This window comes from Mustelus asterias, chromosome 1, assembly GCF_964213995.1.
Source record: "Mustelus asterias chromosome 1, sMusAst1.hap1.1, whole genome shotgun sequence".
Lineage (NCBI taxonomy): Eukaryota > Metazoa > Chordata > Chondrichthyes > Carcharhiniformes > Triakidae > Mustelus > Mustelus asterias.
In genome coordinates this window covers 82,546,762-82,572,791 of record NC_135801.1, presented here as the reverse complement: position 1 = coordinate 82,572,791, position 26,030 = coordinate 82,546,762, and the positions used below count along the sequence as shown (strand labels likewise).

At 45.6% G+C, this 26,030-nt stretch overlaps 1 protein-coding gene across 1 annotated transcript in view; it reads right to left on the bottom strand.

The window, feature by feature from the left end:
- The window catches only part of LOC144494776 (AF4/FMR2 family member 1-like), a 135,687-nt gene extending 125,633 nt beyond the window's left edge, over positions 1 to 10,054 (bottom strand). The window contains exon 1 of the mRNA XM_078214105.1: positions 9,631 to 10,054. Coding sequence (XP_078070231.1) covers positions 9,631 to 9,647 — 17 coding nt within the window. The 5' untranslated portion in view covers positions 9,648 to 10,054. The remainder of the gene's footprint in view (positions 1 to 9,630) is intronic.
- Between the last annotated feature and the right edge of the window lie 15,976 nt (positions 10,055 to 26,030).

Here is a 26,030-nt window from a genome sequence, read left to right as displayed (position 1 = left end):
GCACATATACCACACCCAATGCATTTCTTATGTAAATCTGGTCTTTTATTTCAAGAATTCTTTCCTCAGGCTTGAGGTACCTTTTAAAAACCTATGCTGATTGATTAATTATATATATGTTTCACCAAGTGGCATGTAATTTCACTCATATTGCAAATCCTTAGACAGCAGACAAGGAAAATGCTCATTCCATTAGACTATGCAGAACTTGAATGCCGGATCCTAAAGGTGAAAGTATTCTATAACCCAGCTCTCTAGTTCTCATTCCCTATCCTACATAAAGCCATTGTTACTTCATTAATCCAGATCAGTGAACACTTGCCCTCAAAGAAAAAAAGCAAAGTTAGGGTACATTTCAAAATTTCCGTGTGCATGGTCAAGATAATTTGATGTGGAGGTGCCGGCGTTGGACTGGGGTAAACACAGCAAGAAGTCTCACAACACCAGGTTAAACTGTTGGACTTTAACCTGGTGTTGTGAGACTTCTTACCAAGATAATTTGGACATTATGGCTGAAACTTCTTCACTGCATTCACACCTGTAAGATTGTAATTGGAACACAGAAAGCTCAGGAGTATTATTTCTAGAGATCTACAAACCAAATGCGAAGGATTAACGTTTTGCATGCTTCAATGAAACTAAAGAAGCAAGCACGATGACCTATTGGCTAATCATAAAGTACAAATTCAAATATTGATGCTTACTCACCAGTATAAGTCAACCCAAATATACTGGAGTATAACACACACAAACCAGGTTGTACGGACAACGTACAAGTGCTCCAGTTTCCTGGCAGCATAACCCTGTTCAAGAGTTTTGATAGAGCATTGTCGGAGTACACAGAATCAAGTTAGAAAGGACACAATCTCCTGTTCTGGCAAACACACCTAGTCATGGCAGCTCAACAGGAAAGGACTGTTCCATCAGGTCACTAATTTAAACTCCATTCAGCAAGTCATTAAATCCAGTTTCAATTAGTTTAAAAATCTGACCTTTTGGTTCAGTCGTAGCACAAATCGTATTGTGATGAGGCTTTTTAGGGAGTAAAGAAATAGGCCCAGTTTCACTGGGGAAGAAAGATTAAGAGATTCGATGGAAGTGCTCAAAAATCTTGGCAAGGAAAAGAAGCGTGAAGCTACAAAAAGGAAATGTGAGAGTGCACTGCTAGCTAATCGTTTATTTTTAAAATGTAGCCATTATTGTAGGCAAACACTCAGGCAATTTTCATACGAAATCCCACAGGCAGAATGTCATTGTGGCACAGATGGGTGCCGTTCAGCCCATCAAGTCCAATCCAGTCTCATCTCCCAAAGCTTTGAAAGTTTTTATTTACTTCAAGTGCCCATTATTCTGAAATCATTGATCGTCTCCACTTCCACCATTCTCGGAGACAGCAAATTCAGGTCATTACCATCCTCCACATCTTTGCCAACAGCACTACTTCTGTCCCCTAGTCTTATGTAACATCATCTAATGGGAACAGATTTTCTTTTTCTATCATAATCTTGTCCAACCTATAAACCAGATAAATTATGATCAATTTTGATGGCAATGGCTAATGTTGACCAGAACACCAGGAGGAGCCCCTGTTTCTCTTTTGATAACCATCATGGGGATCTTGTCTACCTGAACATATAGATGGGTCTCAGTTTAACATCAGTACTGCAGTAAAGTTCTTAAATCAAGCATTGTATTTATAGTTTACACACTAGGATGAAAATGGATCCGTTAAAACAACTGTACATCTCCAAGATAATCTCCAAATTCATGGACCACGGAGAGGTAGCTCATAAATAAACACCAAGAACCTCCTTCCAAGAACTCTAAAGCTGCAACATGCGAAGAAACTCCCCAAAGGCTTGTAGTCAATGGATGCGACTTACACAAAGAGGATGGGGCAGCAGCCATTACTCGCAGATCATCAATTACTCGTACCTGGGATGGTTGGGGGGAGGTGGTGGGGGGTGCTTTCAAACTACTGTGGCTGTGCTATAAATCTGCAGCAATGATCAAACCTACAAGTATTCATCCACACATAAGAACTGAAATTTGCAATCCAAATCTGCACAGGTGCACAGAGTAGGCACCTTAGTTAAACCTTAACTCGATCTTGCTCAGCCTGTCTGGCTGAGTGCTTCCAACATTTTGTTTATTTTAGCTTCCCAGCAACTGGAGTAATTTGTCTTTTCTCATGGCTATACTACTGGATTCCTCTCCTGTTAACATGGAATATTTCAAACCATTTAGAATAGAGACACAACCTGGGGCAATGAGGTGGTGCAGTCAATTAGACCACCAGCTCAGGATATCACAGCAGGAAGGCAGCCTCAATGCCCACTCAATCAAAGCTTTGGATCTTCTGTGGCTTTGCATGATGTGGTGGGGGATGGGGGGGGGGGGGGGGGGGAGCGAAGAGGAGGAGGAGAGAGAGAGAGAATGAGAAAGAAACCATGACATAAGAGCAGCTCAGATGAAGATTTGGGAGCGAATCAAGTTCCCTTTTGGTCACAGGAAGTGCACAATCCAGTGAAGCCAGGAAAGGGGAAGGAAAGAAAACAACACAAGATACAATATTGTGGATGCAAACACAGAAGGTCAGAGCAAAAAGAAACACAAGTTAATGTTTTAGCAACCTAAATTTTAACTAACCAGCTCATCAGACAAGCTATATATTTTCAAATTTCCTGCATTTGCAGAGTTTTATTCCCTTACTGCAAAACAAAAACATGCCTCAAAGTCCAAGGGCCCAAGCAAACGTCACTAAAACCGTTACTAATACCAGCACAGAGGACCTTTAAGGAGAAGCTCTGTAATCTTGTCAGGAATACTTGTATTATGAGATATTGCAAGGGAAATCTCAGTACTGAAAGATGGAGCATAACACAGGTTGCAAGATTCAGCCTTTAGTTTTCATAAGAGGGCAAGGACAAAAAAGTACTTTCATGATAAAAATCAGCAGATACTGTATTAACTTCTGTTTTGGTGGAAAGTGGCTTCCACTTCACTGGATACTAAAGTTGCAATATCAATCTGGAGTCAAGGCCAAACCTGACTGCAAAGATGCAGAAGCACATTCCCAACAAGGAGAATAGATTTTACAGGGATACTTGATACCACATGACCAGCAACACTACCAGCTTGGTGTTAAAGGCGATTTTTTTAAAAAAGGCATCCCGGGGGACCCCTTGGAAACTTTTTTAAAAACATACAAATTTCCAAAATGTGAATGCTGTTTAGATATGTAGGTTCTTGTATCTTGTCCAGAGAGTTCTTTACTCAGAGAGTGGTTGGACTGCCTGCTGTGGAGTCAGACACTTTAGGAACTTTCAAGCAGTTATTGGATAGGCACATGGAGCACACCAGAATGGGGAGTGGGATAGCTTGATCTTGGTTTCGGACAGAGCTCGGCACAACATCGAGGGCAGAAGGACCTGTACTGTTCTATGTTCTAAAGCTTTTACTTGCTTGGGGAGGAGCTGTGCACACATACTATCGATAAACAAAGTTTTCTTCTGGGAGAAGGTATCCCCAGTCAGGGAGTGAGAGTATGATATATCTGCAAATGATGCTTTTAAAGTGTTGCTCAAGCTCTCAGCCCGAGACCAGTATGAGCCCTCCTGAAGATATTAAAGGAAAATAAAATTGCAATTGAAATAAAGGCAGAAAATGCTGAAAATATTCAGCAGGTCTGACAGCATCTGAGGAGAGAGAAACAGTTAACATTTCAGATCAAGGACCTTTCTTGTAACTGAGCTGGAATCAAAACAAGATGGGAAACCAGATTAGATTCAAGTTATCTTTAGTTTACAGTGGAAAATAAAGTTTTGAATTGCGGCCCAAATTCAAGTCTCATTTTACAGTATTGTCCAGTTATATTACACTTTTGGGACCAATGCTCTGCCATTTTCTGCAATAAAGCAAATGTGCCTCCGCAAACTAGTCTTCTTCAAAGTAATTTATTGCAAAGTGATTTGAGTGTTTTACCATAAGAAATTAAATAAAATTAGAATATTATTCTTTCAATGAGTTTAAAAGTATATTGCAAACACCCAAACTGTGTAGCATTAGCACATAGAAGCCTATAATATGGCAAATTGATGCCAACACTAACCTTCAAAAGCAGTATACGCTATGATATATTTTTGCATATTTGATTATGGATGTCCCGCTCGTGGCCTTACATCCCTATTTGAAAGATTAAGAGGCCACAATTAGTCCGACCTTGGGAATAGGACAACTGTAGACTCAGCAACAGGCTGCAAAAGACTGTACTGGTTCCACAATTTAAGCATGCTTCGATTATATTGAAGTCAGCGCGAGCCTAAGCCAGAACAATCTCAGGAACAGTTTTACTGCTCATCTCTACAATCTGCCAAATAACAATGCAACATTTTTAAAAGTATAAAACTTTAAAGCCGGGATATGATGTCTAATTTTTAACCTTTAAAGAATGCAATAAAAATGTATCCTAACCCAGATCATTTTAAAACAGCTTAGCCTTTAAATGGATAAATGTTCATTCCAAGAATTTTCAGGCGCGATTCCTGGTCTTTCATTTATCAGATCTTAGCCAGTCGTGTTGGGTCTGCCAATATCCCACGGCTTGAAATCTTTAAAAAAAAACACATTCACACTGGTTCCTCTTCATCACTATCCAATTAACTCAAATTTTCTCATGGTTGTGTATGTCATGATCACATGCTAAAATCAGAGTTTGGTCACTATACCTTTTACAGTCAAAGACTACAAATATTGGGCTTGCAAATGGAAATTGAATTTCTTCACTCAGAGGATGGTGAATGTTTGGAATTCTCTACCCCAGAGGCTCAGTTGTAGAGTATGTTCAAGACAGAGGTCGACAGCTTCCTAGACATTAAAGGACATCAAGGGAAATGGGGTCAATGCAGGAAAATGGCTTTGAGGTCAAAGATCAGCCATGAATGGCGGAGCAGGCTTGAGGCACTGAATGGTTTCTTCCTGCGTTGATTCCCTATGTCACGACTGCCAGGATCCCTTGGAAACATCCCCAGATAAGGACAAAGGGCCAACCTGAAAAACGTGGCATCTTCTCTAACCTGATTTAACAATGCTCTGACGATCTGGTATTTGTAGAGCTTTTAGGCGAGATAGGTGCCATCTTTAATCCCAGTTTTTTGTGATTGCCAAAATGAGCCCTTATACTGGTGGAGTGCATTGCCATGGCAGCTTTCTGTCTCAAAGTAATGGTTTGTGTTGTAGTGATCAACTTTGGCGTGGCTCAGGGGCCTCACTCTGAGGTGGTAGACTCCGCTGCATTAGGCGCAGAGAAAGACAGTGGGCTGGCAAGGTAATGGAGTCACTGACCTCTTTTTTTTCTTTGGGGAGTCCTCTCAGTTGTTTGTCGCTGCTCACCTTGTCCAATGTTCTTCCAGTCAGCTTCCAGAGGTCACAGTCATCAGCAACTGTCTCCCAGCTGTCAGTGCCAATATTTGCCATCTTGCAGCTGTCCTTGTAACAGAGGAAAAGACGCCCAGGAGGTCAGGACCCAGTGGCCTGTTCACCGTGCAGAGGGTCTCTGGGCATACAACTTCCATCCATCTGATGAGCATGGCCAAGCCAGCAAAGACATTGTTGGCTTAGCAATGGATGTATGTTAGTGGAATTAGTGCGCTCCAGGATCTCATGAGTTGATGATCTTGTCCTACCATAAAGATATGTCTGAGAAGGTGGAAACTGTTCAGCCTTTTCTCCTCCTCCCCGCAAGTTGCCCACATCTCACCACTGTAGAGATACGTGCTGAGGATGCAGGCCTGGTAGACTTGTAGTTTGGTATTCTCAGTCAGGTTGTTGTTGTTCCACACACTCCTACTCTGCTTGGTCGTAACAGCTGAAGCTTTTGCGATGTGTGTGTGTTGAATTTTGGCATCAAGCAACAGATTGTTGGTGAATTTGGAGTCTGGATTTGTGAAGTTATCAACAATCTCCAGTGTCACATTGTCAATGCTGATTGGTGGCATTATAACAACATCCTGGACCCATGACTTTTATCTTCCTTATGATGAGTATGTAATGGACTAGAAAAATAATATCTTTTCACACTCCTGAAACTGGGTGTTATCAACTTACTGCTATTCCTAAAGCAGTAACAATTTGTACTGATATAGCATCCAAAGAAACTCTCACACAAGGAGATGGATTTATAACTAAAGGAAGAGAGATTGAAGGATGACCAAAACTTGGGCAAAGAAGTATTTTATGAATTTCATTAGCGGAGTGTGTTGTGGGGATGGGGGTGGGAAGCAGACAATTAGGGAGGGAATGCCAGAGACTGGAGCCTGAGCAGCTGATAACAGTGAGGAATAAAACTCAGAGTAATAGAGAAGGGGGTTTTAACGTAGTTGCAGGGATGGGAAGGGGGCTGGTACCTAGAAGACTATTTAAGAAGATGAGGATTACATTACTTGTAACACGTTGTGAGGAGGTAAAGGTGAAAGGGCTAGAGGTGAGGGCTTCAAGGAGGTAGATGACAGTATGGAAAAGGAGTAAGTTAAGAGTATCTTTCACCTACCTGGAGGATGATTCTAGAGGTATGGGTAGTTTGTATGAAGAGTGCAAAGTCCAGAGCGAACTGACTGGCCGAGCTGGAAGTGGCCAAGTCAGTTAGTGTGCATTTTAGTACACGGCTCACAACTTTTACTTATTATTCAAAATGGTGCCTGATCTTCTGAAACACTGCTGCACAATAGTTTTGATTTATGGCCGTGTAGCTGAATTAACTAACATACCTGCTTTGAGATCATCTCAACAGAAACAGATGGAAAATAACACTTGCAGGTAAGATAACTCACTTCAAAAAGTTACTACATTTTCCAGCAGGCTATATTAAACTTTTGTACTGAATTTGTCACCATTTACAAATAGAAGTAAGTACTTCCAATACCCAAAATTAACTGGTCAAAGTGTTTTCCTCCTCTCATCACACAATGTTTTAGCACCACAATAGTATACTGATTTGACTAGACTATGTGATATAACTATAGAGCTGTTGACAAGTACAAAATGCTTTTGTTGTGGGTGGTAGACAAAATTAAACACTTCTTTTAGGTTCTTTCATTTCTTGCACCGTTTCTTGGTTTAATCTGCTTTCAGGCCTCCACCAGTCTCATTCTGTAACCAATCATTGTGTTGTCCACAAAAGCCCCAAAGGCATTTCAACTTTGCATTTTCTCATCAAATGGGAAACACCCCAGCCTAAGTGCTATTGCTCCTACAACAGCTCCAGGCATACTGCTCTAGCAGAAGTCTCTGTACTTCCAGAGCAATGGGTTCACTAATTTGATGTGGAGACGCTGGCGTTGGACTGGGGTAAACACAGTAAGAAGTCTCACAACACCAGGTTAAAGTCCAACAGGTTTATTTGGTAGCAAATGCCACCAAATGGCTTTTGCTACCAAATAAACCTGTTGGACTTTAACCTGGTGTTGTGAGACTGCTTACTGTACTTCACTAATTTGATCAGGCCTAAAATAATCTGTAGCTCCAGTAGAACTCTCAAATCCTGGCCAATGAGGAAATAATCCAATCCATAATACCGCAGCTCAGCTGCCACTCAATGACTAACTCTCAGTGGTTTGTCAGTCATTATTGTGGGCAACAGTTTCTTCTTGGAAAGGAAAAGGGAGAAGAGAGTCTCGAAGCCTGTATTCTCTATGGAAACCAAGCCTAATCATTTAGGCCAATACTGTAGCACTGACAGTAGCCATGGAAGGCAACACAAATACAGAACAGGAGATAGTTAACAATTGAGTTTTCAGTTCTTTATTGCTGGCATTGGGTGCTCAAAAATTGTTTTCTAAGTTCCTCTCCAATTTGTTCTACTGAGTCTTAAAGACTCTAAAGTTGGCTTTATCTGACATGTATGCACACTGACATTCACTTCATAGGAGGGACACTAGATAAGGCTCAGGAGTTGCAAACCCAGCTGATTTTCCTCTTGCTGCAGAGATACAAAAGACCGAATTTAACCACACTGCAGCCCTGGCAAAAAGCAGCTAATTCAGCACCAGCACTGGCTGTACTGCAGTTAGTCTCTGAAGCATCAGGAATAACTTGTATTCATACAAGTTAATGCTTGCAATGCAATATCCATTGTTCCAATAATTCTGCTTTTTGAATATTACATTAAAAATGAATTATTTCAGGTGTATTTAAGCAGTGATCAATGATTTAAAAGCACTTCAAAGAAAAGGATTAAAAATATAGCCCCTTGAATGAGCAGCCAGAGTCAAAGCCTAATACGGCAGGATCTGGACAGCACTGTGGGTTACCAGACTGTTCTGGAACTCTGATTGGAATCCAGCCCAGGCTGATGGGGCAGTCTCTATGGCAACAGTTAGGGTCGGATCATCTCAACCCAGTCCGAAAGACGTGCTGGTTAGGTGCATTGGCTATGCTAAATTCTCCCTCAGTGTACCCGAACGGGTGCCAGAGTGTGGTGACTAGGGGATTTTTACATTAACTTCATTGCAGTGTTAATGTAAGCCTACTTGTGGCAATAATAAATAAATTTAAGTTTCTGAAAAAGAAAAACTCACACTGAAGCACAGATTAAAGCAATCAATTATCAAATGCTGACATTGTTCACTTCTTGAGTAGAAAAGTTCAATTAAAGGTCAACAAATAAAATGTGCTTTTAAAGACTTTTTTTTAAACAAGTTGAGGGACACTTTCAAGGGACACTTTCTCAGTCTGTGCGATGAGGGAGGAACAGTGAAAAAACATTGGAGTTATGACAAGTAGTGACAAGATCCATCATGTAAGTGTCAAAGATGAAAAGAAAAATAATACAAACAAAAGATTGAGTGGCAGTTATGGGCTGATAGTTACAACAACAGTGAACAGGATGGGGGATATGCAATACACTGGAATTCAGTAGCAACCCAAAGTCGCATTATATTGGACCAGTCAGGCCTACAAAACTAAGCTTGACTGTCTAATCCACAAACGTTTTTTAAAAAGTCTTTCTCCTCTCAGAACTGATTTTCAAATACTGTACTAGAAAGATATGCAGGTGCAAATATACTGCAAAACTGTGACAGTTCCTCAAGTCAACACTCATAAAAAGTACGACATTCCTTTAACAAGACAAAAAAAGACTTAAGAGAGAGAGAGAGAGAGACACCTAATAAACACCACCCAAACTCTGATAGAGTTCAGGAAATATACGAATAGATTTAAACCCAAGATCTTTAGGAAGTCTGAAACACAAAGAGATTCCAAGATTAAAACGCACTCCAAACTTTTTTTAAAAACTGGTGTAACTAATGAGTGATGGTGTCAATTATAAGTTTTAAATCCACTAGTAACTGGTTGAGGGGTAAACCCAGATATGTTCTCTCTTTGTCAAATCAACAGATTAACACAGCTCGATAAAATTGGAGTTTTTTTTTGGTTGGGAGGGTTCCCAGTCCAAGTGACACTTTCAGAACTTTTTAAACAGAATCGCATCTGGCGGTGGTGAATGTCAGCAAAACGTTTCCTCTCGGACATTAGGTGGTGTTTAAAACGCCTTACATATATTTTATATATTAATTCTTCTCCCCCACCCCGAGGATGGCGGAATAAAGCAGCAGCAATCCCCGGCAGCCTTACCTGGAGTGAGTGGCCATGGTGCCGTTCGCAGAGGCAGCTGGCAGCGGCTTGCCATCGGCTTCAGAGCAGGTAGCTGCCCCCCAGCTCTTCACACATCATGCCCTCCCCCTGTGCTCTGATCCTGGCAGTGAGAGTGAGTGCGGGGAGGGAGCTGCTGCTGCTGCCGGATCTCTCACTCGGCTGCCAGCCGGCCTGGGACATTCTCCAGCCGGGGATCTGGCTGCACTTGCCCTGGCTCCGCAAACCCAGCTCAGCCCTGGCTCAGTTTGCAGCTGATAACCATCCGGGCACTCACTCAGCAGCACACAGAGAGAGAAAGAGAGCAGCAACCATTCACCCACACAGCATAGGGAAAGAGTCAGCCTGCATTGGAAACAAGGCAATGTCCCCCAAATGCACCCTCCAGGCTGCAGCCTCCACAATGGGGGCGAATCCAATTATTTACTCTTCAAATTAATTCCCCCCTCCTCCTCCCCAAAGCGGGGAAACCTGTCCAGTAAAGGGGAGGCCAGGCTGACAGCGGAATGGTGCAGTCCGCTCCCCTCCTTATTTGGACATGTTATTTGCGGCCAGACAGGCAGTTAGCGGCGACTCTGAGTGCAAGCACTGATCGTCCTATCACAACACAAGGCGAAGGAAGCGGCTGCCGCTGCGCTGGGAGGGCGGACACACGGAAGCTGCTCACACACTCCCGGCTCAGCGGGGCCAGCGGCAAACTGCGGACTGGAGCCCAACCGGAATGTGGACACTGGCAGAGTCCTTTTGATTTTGATTTATTATTGTCACGTGTATTAACATACAGTGAAAAGTATTGTTTCTTGTGCATACCGTTCATAGGGAATGAAAGGAGGGAGTGCAGAATGTAGTGTTGCAGTCATAGCTAGTGTGTAGAGAAAGACCAACTTAATGTGAGGTCGGTCCATTCAAAAGTCTGGTGGCAGCAGGGAAGAAACTGTTTTTTGAGTCGGTTGGTATATGATCTCAGACTTTTGTATTTTTTTCCCAATGGAAGAAGGTGAAAGTGAGAATGTGTGGGGTCCTTAATTATGCTGGCTGCTTTTCCGAGGCAGTGGGAAGTGTAGACAGAGTCAATGGATGGGAGGCTGGTTTGCGTGATGGACTGGGCTTCATTCACAACCCGTTGTGGTTTCTTGTGGTCTTGGACAGAGCAGGAGCCATACCAAGCTGTGATGCAACCACAAAGAATGCTTTCTATAGTGCATCTGTAGAAGTTGGTGGGAGTTGTAACGGACGTGCCAAATTTCCTTTGTCTCCTGACAAAGTAGAGGAGTTGGTGGGCTTTCTTAACTATAGCGTCGGCATGGAGGGACCAAGACAGGTTGTTGGTGATCTGGACACCTAAAAACTTGAAGCTCTCAACCATTTCTACTTTGTTCCCATTGATGTAGACAGGGGCATGCCCTACACTACACTTCCTGAAGTCAATGACTTCAGACTGGAATGTGGAGATGGCAAAGTTCTAATCAGAATGCAGGGACTGGCAGCATTCGGATCGGAATGCGGAGACTGGCAGCATTCGGATCGGAATGCGGAGACTGGCAGCGTTTGGATCGGAATGCGGAGACTGGCAGTGTTTGGATCGGAATGCAGAGACTGGCAGCGTTCTGATCGGAATGCGGAGACTGGCAGCGTTTGGATCGGAATGCAGAGACTGGCAGCGTTCTGATCAGAATGCGAAGACTGGCAGTGTTCTGATTGGAATGTGGAGACTGGCAGCGTTTGGATCGGAATGCAGAGACTGGCAGCGTTTGGATCGGAATGCGGAGACTGGCAGCGTTTGGATCGGAATGCAGAGACTGGCAGCGTTCTGATCGGAATGCGGAGACTGTCAGCGTTTGGATCGGAATGCGGAGACTGGCAGCGTTTGGATCGGAATGCAGAGACTGGCAGCGTTCTGATCGGAATGCGGAGACTGGCAGCGTTTGGATCGGAATGCAGAGACTGGCAGCGTTCTGATCGGAATGCGGAGACTGGCAGCGTTTGGATCAGAATGCAGAGACTGGCAGTGTTCTGATTGGAATGTGGAGACTGGCAGCATTTGGATCGGAATGCGGAGACTGGCAGCATTCGGATCGGAATGCGGAGACTGGCAGTGTTCTGATTGGAATGTGGAGACTGGCAGCGTTTGGATTGGAATGCGGAGACTGGCAGCGTTTGGATCGGAATGCGGAGACTGGCAGTGTTTGGATTGGAATGCGGAGACTGGCAGCGTTCTGATCGGAATGCGGAGACTGGCAGCGTTCTGATCGGAATGCGGAGACTGGCAGCGTTTGGATCGGAATGCGGAGACTGGCAGAATTTGGACAGGAAGTGAAGACTGTCAGCAACATTAGAGTGTGTGGTGTTGTATTGCTGAAGGGAGGCATCACTAACACCAGATGGTTGTATTCCTGAAGTTAAGTTACGCCATGTTGATGCTGCTAAGTGGTTGGCTGGGTGGTTTCTGTTTCAGATATCCAAGAGGAGCACTAAACACACTGAGCTCAGTTACAGTTACCTGTTAACCTAAACTCCAGCTCAGCTATGTTTGAGTTGATGCGTGGATAATGGTACCCAAGCTGACTGAAGTCTTTTCTGAATCACTTTCCCACCCCCTTTTTAACTGGAGGGCCAGTAGAAAGGGTGGCCTGTTTTCACCCAATAACCCATTTACTGGCTCAGTGCTATATTATTCATAAAGAGGTAGGAACTAATTGTTACGCACATGTACACCCCCACAGTAAAACATTTACCACTTCACTGCGATCAGGTATTCAGCAACAACGTCTCAGTTTATCAGACACATGAAGAGCTGCAAGAAATAAACTCGATTAAACTCCAGCATTTTAAGTTTAACACTGTAATTATTTTGAATTTTTGGGAACTCTAAGATGGTGGCAACTGGTGTCTGTGAGCAAGACTCAAGCATTTTAATATGGATTTAATATTGAATTGGATTCTTCTGCCAAAGCCAAGTCCAAGGCACTACGGGAAGTTCAGCTGTCCAGAGAGAACAAGGTAGACTGGATGAGCAGGACTTATCGGTGATTCAATAGTTTGGGGAATAGATAGATGTTTTTGCGGCTGCAGATATGAATCCAGGGTGGTGTGTTGCTTCCTGATGCTGGGGTCAAGGCTGTAGAGCACCCTGAAGAGGGAGGGTGAACAGCCAGCAGTCATGGTCTACACTGGTACTGACAACGTAAGCAGAAAGAAGGATGCGGTCCTGCAGTCAGAGAGGTTGGTTGAAAATAAGAACAGGACCCCAAAGTAGTAATCTTTGAATTACTCCCAGTACCATGCACAAGTGAGTTTAAAAGTAGGAGGATAAAGCAGATGTCTGCGTGGCAGGAATGATGGTGAAGGAGGGATGGCTTTAGATTCCTGTGACTTTAGGACTGCCTCTGTGGGAGATAGAACTTGTACTTGTACTGAGTTCCTTGCGGGGTGATTTGCTAGTGCTGTGGGAGAGGGTTTAAATTAACTTGGCAGAGATGTGGAAACCAGGAGGCAATATCAGAGATCAGAGTATTGAGAGAAATAGATAACACTAGAGTAGGGAACAGTAAGTTAATAGATGGGGTCAGAGTAAGGGAGAACATAATAAAATCTAAATCAGAGTTAATATGCATGTATGTGAATACATGGCGAGTAGTAAATAAGATTGAAAAATTCAACCAGAAAGTTTAAATTCAAGGAAGCAGATGAAAGGCTGATAGATCAGCTCATTTGGAATTCTGCACAACCCAAAATACAAAAGATTGGAAAAGGCAAGTTCACAATATCACAGGCTGTGGGCACTGCCAGAGCACATGAAAAGACAGATTGAAGACACTGACTGGTTAAAAAGCTAGCCTTCAATTAAGTCATAAGAAAGGCAGCAGGATTGATGTAGTGAAACGGCAACAAAAGAATGCACTTCAGATAGAGAGAAAGATGTGCAGAAGTGGATGACCACATGAGTTCACAGACAGAAGGCAAAGTCCTGCTATGGATCAAATTATAATGCTTGTGGAAAGCCCAATCACTGGGAATTGTGTGCAAAGTAAGAAGTCTCACAACACCAGGTTAAAGTCCAACAGGTTTATTTGGTAGCAAAAGCCACGAGCTTTCGGAGTGCTACTCTTTCAACAGGTAAGTGGGAATTCCCACTGGTATGGAGGGGTTTAGTTATGAGGAGAGATTGGGTAAACTGGGGTTGTTCTCCCTGGAAAGACGAAGGATGAGGGGAGACTTAATAGAGGTGTATAAAATTATGAAAGGCATAGATAGGGTGAACGGTGGGAAGCTTTTCCCCAGGTCGGTGGTGACGTTCACGAGGGGTCATAGGTTCAAGGTGAAGGGGGGGAGGTTTAACACAGATATCAGAAGGACGTATTTTACACAGAGGGTGGTGGGGGCCTGGAATGCGTTGCCAGGCAAGGTGGTGGAGGCGGACACACTGGGAACGTTTAAGACTTATCTAGATAGCCACATGAACGGAGTGGGAATGGAGGGATACAAAAGAATGGTCTAGTTTGGACCAGGGAGCGGCACGGGCTTGGAGGGCCGAAGGGCCTGTTCCTGTGCTGTATTGTTCTTTGTTCTTTGTTCTGTTGGACTTTAACCTGGTGCTGTGAGACTTCTTACTGTGTTTACCCCAGTCCAACGCCAGCATCTCCACATCAATTGTGTGCATAACAGGGCAAGAAGCTGGTAAATGAGTTAACAGGAACAGGGCAAATGAGAAGGAAATGAAACCAAAACATCCAAACCCTGAGTTTGAGAGCATATTTGACATAGGAACCACATAACTGCATGAAACGTCTAGAGGCAGCCAGAAAACAAACTCACACCAGGAAGTGGGTGAGAGATAAGCCCACAACCATATGAAACTGAAGATTGATACCAGAGCACGGAGTAACATCACCCGTCTCAGACTCGGAACCTTAAATAAACCCTGGATCTAAACCAATGTGCCATTTCAAACATGTCCTGCTTTTGGGCATCGCTGGTTTCTGGATAGCCGGATTTTAGGACACCCATTGAAAAAGCACCCTCCAATCAGAAGCAAGGAACATCTGGTACAAATGTATCCAGGGTGTTTTGATGAGATGGTTGGATTTTGATACTGTTGATCCAGTATTGAAACCAGTGGTCTATCTCTCTTGTGAAGTATCAATAAAACTAAAAGGAAAGTTTGAAAGAATTTCAAGTGATGAAAGAAGAGAAGGTGATTGGCAGAGTCTACAGATTGGGAACATTCTATCACTGTGAGAGAGGATCCAAATTGGCAGCTAAGAATTTGCCTGGATCCCAAATATCTGAATAAATAGGAATCACTTCCCTATTCCAACACTGATTACGCCATCGCTGGCAGGGGCAAAGGCTTTCGGCAAGCTTGATACCAGAAATGGGTACTGGAACATGAAGTTTCAATAGGAATTTTGCTGTTATCATAGAATCATAGAAATCCTACAGTGCAGAAAGAGGCCATTTGGCCCATCGAGCCCGCACCGACCACAATCCCACCCAGGCCCTGCCCCCATATATTTTACCCGCTAATCTTTCTAACCCACGCATCTCAGGACACTAATGGGCAATTTTAGCATGGTCAATCAGCCTAACCCGCACATCTTTGGACTGTTGTCAACATTCAACATTCATCTTTGGACTGTTGTCAACATTCAACACACCATTTGGTCAGTCCGAATTCCTGTCTACCTTTTGGCCTGAGTGTGAGCCAGGTTATGTTCCAGCAGAAAATAGATGCGACGTACGAGGATATAAAGGACAGTTGGCATAACTGACAATATCTCGACATATGGTGCAAATGGAGAAGATCATGACCAGTATCTACATGAAGCCATGGAGAGAAGCAGGAAACCTGGGATCAAGGTAAACACAGACAAATGCATTGTGAAAGTGACAGAACACTAGTTCTCCAGAATGGTGTACACACCTGAGTCCGGAAAAACCACAGCTATCTCTGAGATGGAAGTTCCAGGAGACAAGAAAGAGTGAAAAGATTCTTTGGTTTGATCCAGTACATGAGTTTCTTCTTACCTCACATGCCAGAACTCGCAGCAAACCTGTGGGAGAATGAAGATGCTTAGTTATAGTGGTCAGAGTCACATGAGAGAAGTTTCAGCACACCCAAGGCACTGGCATATGAAAGGAAACATGCCTTACACACTACAACAGAGAGAAAACTTTCACTCTGCAAGTAGATCCTTCTACAAAAGGACTGGGAGCAGTCCTGATTCAAGTGGGAAGACCAATAATATTTGCGTCTAAAGCTCTAACATCAGCTGAGAACAGGTATGCCAACATAGGAAGAGAGCTTTTGGCAGTCGTGTACAGATGTGAGAAATTCCATATATCTCTCTATGGGAGAAAATTCATAGTGGAGAGTGATTATAGAATCCCTACATTGCAGAAGGAGGCTATTCGGCCCATCGAGCCTGCACCGATTATCCCACCCAGGCCCCATCCCTGCAACCATCCTGCTAGACTCCCTGACACTAAGGGGCAATTTAGCATAACCGATCCACCTAACCCACACATCCGGAGCACCCGGAGGAAACCCACGCAGACACGGTGAGAATGTGCAAACTCCACACAATCACCTGAGGCTGGAATTGAACCCGGGTCCCTGGTGCTGTGAGGCAGCAGTGTTAACCATTGCGCCACCATGCCACCCATGATCATGAAATCCCACCTTAGGTTCAACAGGCATTTATTTTATATCGAATTCCACTTATTCATCCAACTATCAGTTCTGTTCTTGTTCACATTCACTCAGCTCTTAGTTAAATGTGAATGCTAGAAATATTTAATAAGCCAGAAAATGCTAAATCCATTCAGAAGGTCAGTTAACGTATGAAAATGAGAAGAGGGAGAGGGAGGATAACCTTTCGCTGGGTTCTTTCTGCATCTTCTGCACCTGGTGTTCACTTATGCAGTATGATTGGTGAAAATGTGTAAGAGGATGCCCTAAAGAATGGGAGCCTTTTAACATTTAAACCCCTAAGAAGAAGCATTTAAGCCACCACTGTGATTATATTTCAAATAAAAACGAAGATTTGTTTAAATTTCATGAATTTATATTCGATCAGGGGTGGCGCAGTGGCACAGTGGTTAGCACTGCTGCCTCACAGCACCAGTGATCTGGGTTCGATTCCCAGCTTGGGTCTCTGTCTGCGTGGAGTCTGCACGTTCTCCCCGCGTCTGAATGGATTTCCTCCGGGTGCTCCGGTTTCCTCCCACAATCCAAAAGACATGCTGGTTAGGTGTATTAGCCATGCAGATTCTCCCTCAGTGTAACCAGAGTGTGGCAACTAGGGGATTTTCACATTAACTTCATTGCAGTGTTAATGTAAGCCTACTTGTGACACTAATAAATCAACTTTAAAACTTTAAACTTTATATCTTTAAAAAACATGGTCTTTTTAAAACAAATTTCTAGAAAGGGTTTAGTTTTGACTTGTCATATTTGGGTGCCGAGAGAGAGAGAAAAGCACTTGCAGCTTCAAGCCGAATCTATTCCTTACTGGCTTGCAAGGAAAGTAGGTCAGATTTCCTGCAGTTTTAATTTACCTGCCAGTAATTTTTTTCTTCTTGTTCTTGAATTACAGCGTGAGGCCATTTTATGAGAATGTATTGTGAAGGAGAATAATCTTTTCATCCATGGTGTATTAATACTGTTTTACATGATAAATGCACGTTGTGTGATATTGAGAAATACAGAGCAGAAAGATCCTTGATTTGATTCCCAGAGCTTCCTGAATGATCATATTCTTAAGTATCCTTAAATAGTTGATCTCTGCTAGGACAGATTGATATCTGGGGAGAAGGTACTTTAGTTGACCACAATGTTCTTGGCCAGATGGGAAGCATTTGCTCAGAATCCACCTCCTTATCATTACTATCTGCTGGGAAGTGCGTGTCTGGCAACATTGGGTGATATGATATGATCAGACTTGGCTGTGATGGCTGCATATTTGAACTGCCTGCAAATATGCATCAGATTTGAGAAAAGTTTTTTTTAACGCTCGTTGCTGAGAGGCTGAAGTGAAGATCAACAGCTGACAGTGAGTTTGGGAAAAGTTTTTATGCAAATCGATTGTTAGAATAGGGAATCTGCAACGAGCAGCAGGGGAATGAATAAATATTTGAAGAACAAAATTTTGAAAGGGCTCAGGGAAAGAAGAGAGTAATTGATTAAACAGAGAGCTAGTCCAGAAAACCAGTACAGGCTTTATGGGCCAAATGTCTCCTTTTATTCTGTAAAGCACAAATACCTTCAAAATAAGAAGGAAGAGGAGGTAGACTTGTACTGGGACATTTTTATTTTTCTGGATTTACTCAGATTAAGGTGTAAGAGTTTAAAGTTGTATTCTTTCCTCCATTTTTTTAAAGTGACATTTAAGACGTGGGTGTATGTACAAACTAAAGTGTTGAAAATCATTGTATACTGAACGATTGTGGATTAAATCTTGCAATGATTGCAGCATGATTTTAAAAACATGCCTCTGTTACATTTTGCAATTCAAAATAATTTAGCCATGAAGCAAAACAACAGCAATAAAAACAGAAAAAGCTGAAAAAACTCAGCAGGTCTGGCAACAGCGGTAGGGAGAGAAACAGTTAAAGTTTCAAGTTGATGACACTGTCAGAATGGCAGAGGTTCTGTCGAAAGGTCACCAACCTGAAAGGTTACCTCAGTTCTCACTCCATAGATGTTGCTAGACTTGCTGAATGTTTCTAGCATTTTCTGTTTTCGGCAGCACTTTGCGCTTCTCATGACCCTTACATTACCCTTCCTTGTTTACAGAGAATTTCTTTTGGAGTTAACTTTGAAATTATGTTTTTTTTGCTCTTAAATTGTGGACAATGTAGACAAAGTCGCATTTATTATCCATTCCTTGATGCTTTAATTGGGTGATGAGCCTTCTCGTTAAACTGCTACACTCCTTGAAAAATACCCCCTTCTGCTTTGACCAAGCTTTTGGCATCCTTTTAAATTGCTCATATCTGACTCGACGCCCATTTTTGTCTGATTATGTCTTTGCGAAGTACATTTTCGATATTAAAAATGCAAGTTATTGGATGTAACTAACATTAACAAGACACCGGACCATAACTTCCTCAGAGTGGCAATCAGCATCGGATTGTCACTCCGTGCCGAAGTACTTGCGCTTAAATCCTAAATCGCCTGTTTGCCTGACCTCCTGACTCAGGCTGGGTGAGACTCAAGGAGTACAGCGGCTCCCACAGCCAAGTGTAAAAGAAGTGGAGAGAGGGAGGGCAGGCCCCTTTTTAGAGCATCGGGGGCAGGGAGTCAGATATTGGGAGAATTCAGACATTAGAGGAAATTAGACATAGAGGGAAGACGGACATCAAGGAGACATCAGACATCGAGGAGACGTCGGACATCGAGGGGAAGTCGGACATGGGGGGAAGTCGGACATGGAGGGAAGTCAGACATCAAGAGAAGTCGGTCATCGAGGAAGTCATTGGTGATGTCCTGTGTGGGGCTCCATCTGGATTTCAAAATAGTTACGCTGAAGTTAAAAGTGTTTTCATTTCTTCTAATTCTTCCAGAGTTAACAATTTAAATTTTTTTGATTGATGGCACCCCCAGAGCAGTGCAATTATCCAGGGGAAGTTAGCTCTTCTGGACAATTGCTGGGCAAACCCTTACCTGGGAACCATTGAGAGGGATCCCTCAGTGCATCTTTGGGATACCTCCCAAATCTTGCGCTAGGGAGCCAGGAAGTTACAGTCCACTAATCATCACTTCTTGGTTTTCCTGAGGACACTGAGTCAACCATGTAGAGTGAGACTGTAATATAGACCAGACTAGATGGAGATGGCAGTTCACTTCACTGAAAGACATTAACAAACGAGTTGGATTTCTCATATTAAGTATTGTATTTTTTAGTATTGTGCCTTTTATTCATTCTGTGAATAATCAGTTCATTTTGATAAATCTGCTCTTTAATTCAGTCTAGGAAAAGGAACCTAACAGTGGAGTGATTTGTGTTGTTGTCTAAACATAGCAGATGAAGTGGACACCTTGGATAGTCTTCACCTTATTATGACCAGGGTGAATTGTTAAATTTGGCCTCCCCTAATTGGGTAGGGTATTATGCCATGACTCCTGTTGCCATGAGACTCTGTCTGCTGACAGAAAGTGTTGTCAAGTGGTTCACACAAGGAGAGGTGTTGGCAATTGGAAAAAAATTGGAACTGTCGCAGTCAGTAATAATCATGAGCAGGTGATTGACTTTCTCTCTCAGCAGCCTGGGATCATTGAGGCCAACTGTCATGTCTTTGGTAACATTTCAACTGAAATCAGTAACCTGAACACAGACCGGAGTGAACCGGGGTTCTTAGACTCGCTGGTACATTTACCGACAGACTCAAGAGTTCGTTCAGTTAATTCTTATCGAATGTAATGCTGAGTACAATTCCAGAAATGATGTAGTGGAGTGCGATTTAAACTCATGCTAGCAAAAATAAGGAAAACCACAGAATTTAGCTTTGTTTTATGTACTATATCCACTACCAACCACCAATCGGGCAGCTCTCCAGCACCCTGGGACATAGGTATGCGGCAGTGGATCAGGATTTGGTTAAGTGTGTGAGGGTCTTGCCTGGTGGCAAGCCCTGGCAAGGAGGCATGGCAAGGGGGTTAAGGGGAGTGGGAGGACTGGGATATGAGAGGTTGTGGAGGGAGGGAAACTTTGTTGGGTGGGGGAAGTGGTAAAGTCTCGGGAGTTCTTCCAGTGGGCCCAGTAGTCCATTAGGAGCTCCCCGCCCCCACCTCCTCCACTCCCTCTCCTTACCCCTTGCCCAGCACCAGCCAGGTTGGTCATTAGATGTGGGCTTCTCCTGCCACCAGTTAATTCCTGGTGGTGGTGGGATGAGGCTCTTTGGGAGCATTAATTGCCCCCTTAAGGGCCACAATTGGCCCATGGGAAGTTGCGTCGCTTGCGCCACCCCTACCAGTGGTAAATTTGGGCTGGAGGTAGGAGTGGACTGGTAGGCAGCGGGCAGGTTGATGATTCAATCACATGAGGTCCCTCAGCACATCCCATCCTGTATCTAACTCAGGACTGCTTTAGACATCCATCACTAGAACCGGTTATTCCACATCAAGGACAACATTTTATAGGGTCCACTGCTGTCTTTGCAAGTGGGTGTAAGGGGGCTGTTTAACTCTGCAGATGGTCTCCCTGCTGCCTAACTGCTTGCCCACCTGCCCTTGTTGCAACTAAATCTCTTATGTAGCAAATTATTGGCCACTTCCCACCTGGCCACAATTTTGAGAGGAGGTCAGGGATGAGCCCAGGGCATAGACATGAAGGCATGATTGTCAAAGGTAAGCTGGAGGATGTTGGCTTGCAGAGGGGTTCAGAGTTGGAGAAATGTTGCAAGTTGGAGGACTGCAGATTATCACATTAGGAATGTGCAAGGGTGTGAAGAGGTTTGAACATTGGCATGTGACCTTTAAATTTAAGGCACGGGGGAACTGGAACCAATACTGACCGGTGGGCGATGGGGCGGGTTGTCTGACAGTTAGCCCTGCCTGGGCTTTAGATGGGGAAATGAGGGCTGTTGCCTTCATCACTGACTCCCTTTCCCTTTCAGCCCCCCCACCTCGCCCCCAATCCCTCCAAGGTGTCCTTTCCTACCTTGGCCTTTCCAACATGACTCGCAAAATGCCTCACCCCTCCTCAAAGCCTCTCCTCCTGTCCACGCTACAAGACCTTGCGACTGACCCTTGTCCTGGGCTCCCAGCACTTGGAATCTGGGGACTCCCTGTCATCCCACAAGTGGCTACCATTCCTAGTGCAGCTACTCGGAGATGGGACTTCCTCCCAAACAAGGACCTCAGCATTAAATAGCTGCCGACCTGCTGACACATCCCTGCCAACTTCACCCGTAACCTTCCATAAACTTCGGCTCATCTACAACTTTGCTGCCTGTATCTCACCCTGTGCTAAAAGCTGCTTACCCATCACCCACTAGTCAGTATTGGCTCCAGTTCCCGCAGGCCTCAACTTTAACAATCACATGCCAGAGCATCCTTGCTCTGTATGTCTGTGACAGCGTCAGTCTTCATCAGCTGCTTGCCCTGGTACGGATCTGCCACGCTCACACACCACCCTGCTGCTTACCATCTGGGCTTGGTCCCACTCAGTCTCCTCCTCCTCTCTGAAGGATGTGTCTCCCACTAAGATCTCATTCCAATATTTTACAACCAAACAATCTGAGGTACAGTTGAAGGTCAAAATCAGTGATGAGCAACCTACGCTGGTGAGTGGGCCACGAGTGGCACAGTGGGTGGCACAGTGGCACAGTGGTTAGCACTGCCACCTCACAGCGCCAGGGATCCAGTTTCAATTCCAGCCTCGGGTGACTGTGGAGTTTGCACATTCTCCCCCTTCTGTTTGGATTTCCTCCAGGTGCTCCGGTTTTCTCCCAAAGATGTGCAGGTTAGGTGGACTGGCCATGCTAAATTGTACCTTAGGCCGCGATTCTCCTATTGCAGCCCGCAACTTTTCTGGCGGGTCGCAGTGGGAGACGCGCGCCTGCGGCCTTGAACAGGGATTTGCGCATGCGCCAGGAATGCATGCGCCGGGAATTCATGCGCCGGAATTGCATGCACATCTCCCAGAGCCGGCAAACAGTCGCCGGTCAGACCACGCTGGAAACCGACGGGAGGTAAGTCATTTAAATCTGTTTTTAATCTGTTTTAAGTATGTATATTTGTTAATTATCGGGACCTTCCCACCCTGCCAGGAGTACTTCATTTCGGTGGGGTTCAGACTAGCTCCCCACATTCGTGGAACTAGCGGGAGACCCCGCCGGAATGAAGGGGGGGCAATAGGGGCTCCCAGGGGGTCAGGCAGCGGTGGGGGTGCTCCCTAGGCATGGGCACCCTGGCAGTGTCAGCCTGTGCCCCCTGGCATGCCCAAGGGGCAAAGTGCCCATGCCCAAGGGGCACCTTGGCACTGCCCACTGGGCATCGGGCAGTGCCAAAGGGGTGGAGCCTGTTGTGGGTGGGGCCTAGGGGGCAATTGGTGGGTAGTCCCACTGCCACTCTGCATTGGGATCGGTCTGGGATGGAGGGAGTGCAGCGGTTGGGGCGGGCTGGAGGGGGGGCCTGCCTCCGGGGCGGGGGGGGCAAGGGTTTGATCTCTGGGGGGGTTAGCGTGGGGGGGGGGGGCTCTGCCAGGGTGAGGGGGACGGGGGATCGTTACTGCTAGGGGTAGCGCCTGGACATCGGAGCTCTCTGGGATAGGGGGAGTCAGGGCTGGCCTGGGAATTGCTGTGGGGCCATGGGGGTGTGGGGGGGGTTGGAGGGGCAGCACTGCGGGGGTCCAGGGCTGGCCAGCGATTGGGCTGGCCAGCAAACGGGAGTTTGACAGTTTGGGGCCACTGCACATGCGCAGAGCTCCAGAACTGTCAGACTCCGGTGTGCATAGGCCCCGCCCCCTGGGTTTTTAATGATATTCACGACTGGGACCTCTGCAGTGCACAGAGTGCGGAGATTCAGGTGAGAAGCTGACCTGTCAGAACAGTCGGGATTTAGAACAGTTTTCCCGCCAATTCTGCACTTTAGAATCGCCCCCCCCCCCCCCCCCGCCCTTAGTGTCCCAAGATGTGTAGGTTAGGGGAATTAGGGTAAATATTTGGGGTTACAGAGATAGGGCAGCGGAAGAGGACCTGTGTAAGATCCTCTGTCAGAAAGTCGGTGCAGGCGCGATGGGCCGAATGGCCTCTTCTGCCCGGTAGGGATTGTATGATTCTATGATCTCAGTGGGCTGCAAGATTGAAATCAGGCTTGTTCACTAAACAAGACCCTTGAATGAGATTAAATACTTATAATATATGCTGAATATTTCATAATGAGTTATAGAGAATGCTTAATCTTTCATACATTTATAGAACTGTCATCAACTTCAAATGGTAAAAACAAAATAATATTTAAGACTGATTGGACACAGAGGGATTGCACGGCTCTCACAGTCAATGTTGTGGACAATCAGCACACACCTCACTTCACCAGCCTTTGCTTTATGTGTGAATCACTTCAGTTATACCAGCAGGAAGAAAACGATGTGGATGGAAACCAGCGGAATGTGGCAACCCTGCGTATGAGCAACACTCGGCCTTGCGCAGCTAGGGTCTCCAGTGGCGACGTCTCCTCAGACGAGGAAAAGAAAGCGGGCAGCCGACGAAGCATCAAACGGCTCCATAGAAAAGCGGCACGGGAACCACAACGGACTAGGACCAACGACCAGAAAGCAGCCGGGGACCATCTAGCCGACGGATACAGCAGTGCGGCCGAGGCCCCCCAAACCCCGGACAACAGGAACGAGGACACCAACGACGCCCAAGGCGGAGATCGGCCCGCAAGCCCGGCACCAACCGAGGGTTACACGACACCGACCATGTCACCCAGTCGTGGTCGGGGACCTGAGGCAGGGTCGGACTGCTACCTCAGCCCTGCAGCCCTGCAGAATTTCGTCAGCGCCACAGGAATGCAGCACCTGGAAGAGGCTGACTGAAGGACACGTAAGAACTGACAAACCTTTTAAACATTAAAATGTCTTTAAAGTTTGCATCTTTAAATGTTCGCAGTGTTAAAGATAGTCTGAGATGTGCGGCCAGCTTGTCCTACCTGGCGAAGGTCAAGGCCGACCTGCTGTTCCTGCAGGAGTGTGGAATACCACACCTCAGCAACTACAGGCGCTGGTCGAGTGTGTGGTCCCATGGACCGTCCATCTGGTCAGGTGGGAACGACTGCCGTTCATCCAGGCTAGGCATTCTGCTACGGGGGGGCAACTTCACCGTCTCTGAAGTTAAGGAGGTGGTGGGAGGACGCCTCCTCGTAGCAGACGTCACGTACAAAAACTGCCCTCTCAGGCTGATTAATATGTATGCCCCTGCCGTCAAGACCAAGCGGCTGGCACTTTTTGAACAGCTGCCACTGCTACTCACCACCTCCAGGCCAATCATACTGGGTGGGGACTTTAACTGTATCATTGACAAGGCCGGCCGATCCAACAGGGCCGAAAGTAAACTGGATGCTACGTCCAGAGCCCTGCTGGAAACAGTCAAAGATGCCAAGCTGCTCGACGTCTTCAGCGACCAAGCAGACGGAGGGCAGCGTAGATACTCGTGGTCGCAGCCAGACGGGTCTGTCCGCTCCAGGATCGACTTCATGTTTGCATCCCGCGCGCTCACGGTCAGGTCCACCGACGTCAAGCCGGTGTTCTTCTCTGACCACTGCCTCCTGCTGGCAGACTGTCAGCTGGAGGAAAACCAGAAAGTGGGCAGGGGGTCCTGGAAGCTTAATGTAGAACTGTTGACCCCAGAGAACCTCGAGGAACTCAAGAGGGTTTACCACGGTTGGAGAACCGTGAAACCCTTCTTTGAGTCTCCATCGCTCTGGTGGGAAACCATCAAGGGCAACATCAAGAGGTTCTTTACCCGAAAAGGGGTTCAGATGGCCAGGGAGAGACGGGGGGAAATGTCCCCACTCCAGAAAAGCATGCAGGAGCTACTCCAACTGCAGTCGATGGGGGTTGATGTCAAGGAGGACCTCCGGGAGGTGAAGAGCCAGCAAGCCTCGCTCTTTGCCTCGGAGGCCTCCAAGGTTATCTTCCGGTCCAGGGTCCGCTCCGTGGAGCAGGACGAAACGTGCTCGCGCTTCTTCTTCCAGAAGGTGCACAGAGAAACCTCTGTGATCACAAGCCTGAAGGAAGAAGATGGCTCTGTAAGGTCATCGCAGTCTGACATTCTGAGGATTTGCAAATCCTTCTATGCCGGACTGTATGACCTGAAGCCAACAGACAGCACGGCCTCCCAGTCTTTCCTGTCGTCTATCACGCAAGTCTTGGACGACGGCGAGCGGGAGAGCCTGGACAGACCGGTAGCTCTGGATGAGCTGACAAAGGCCGTCGAGTCCCTTCAGAAGGGTAAAACTCCCGGAAGCGACGGCTTACCGGCTGAGTTTTACTCGGCGTTGTGGGACTTGACGGGCTCGGACCTCCTGGAAGTATATGAGAGTATGCTTCTGGAAGGCAGCATGTCAGAATCCATGAGGAAAGGCATCATTACCCTCATCTACAAGCAGAAGGGGGAAAGGGAAGAAATTAGAAATTGGAGACCTATTTCACTATTGAATGTGGATTACAAGATTCTGGCCAAGGTCATCGCCAACCGGGTCAAGTCTGCTCTGGGGTCAGTGATCCATCCTGATCAAACCTGTGCTGTACCCGGCAGGAAGATCTCTGATAGCCTCGCGCTACTCAGGGATACGATCGCCTACGTGCAGGACAGGCAGGTGGACACCTGCCTCATCAGTCTAGACCAGGAGAAGGCGTTTGACAGAATATCGC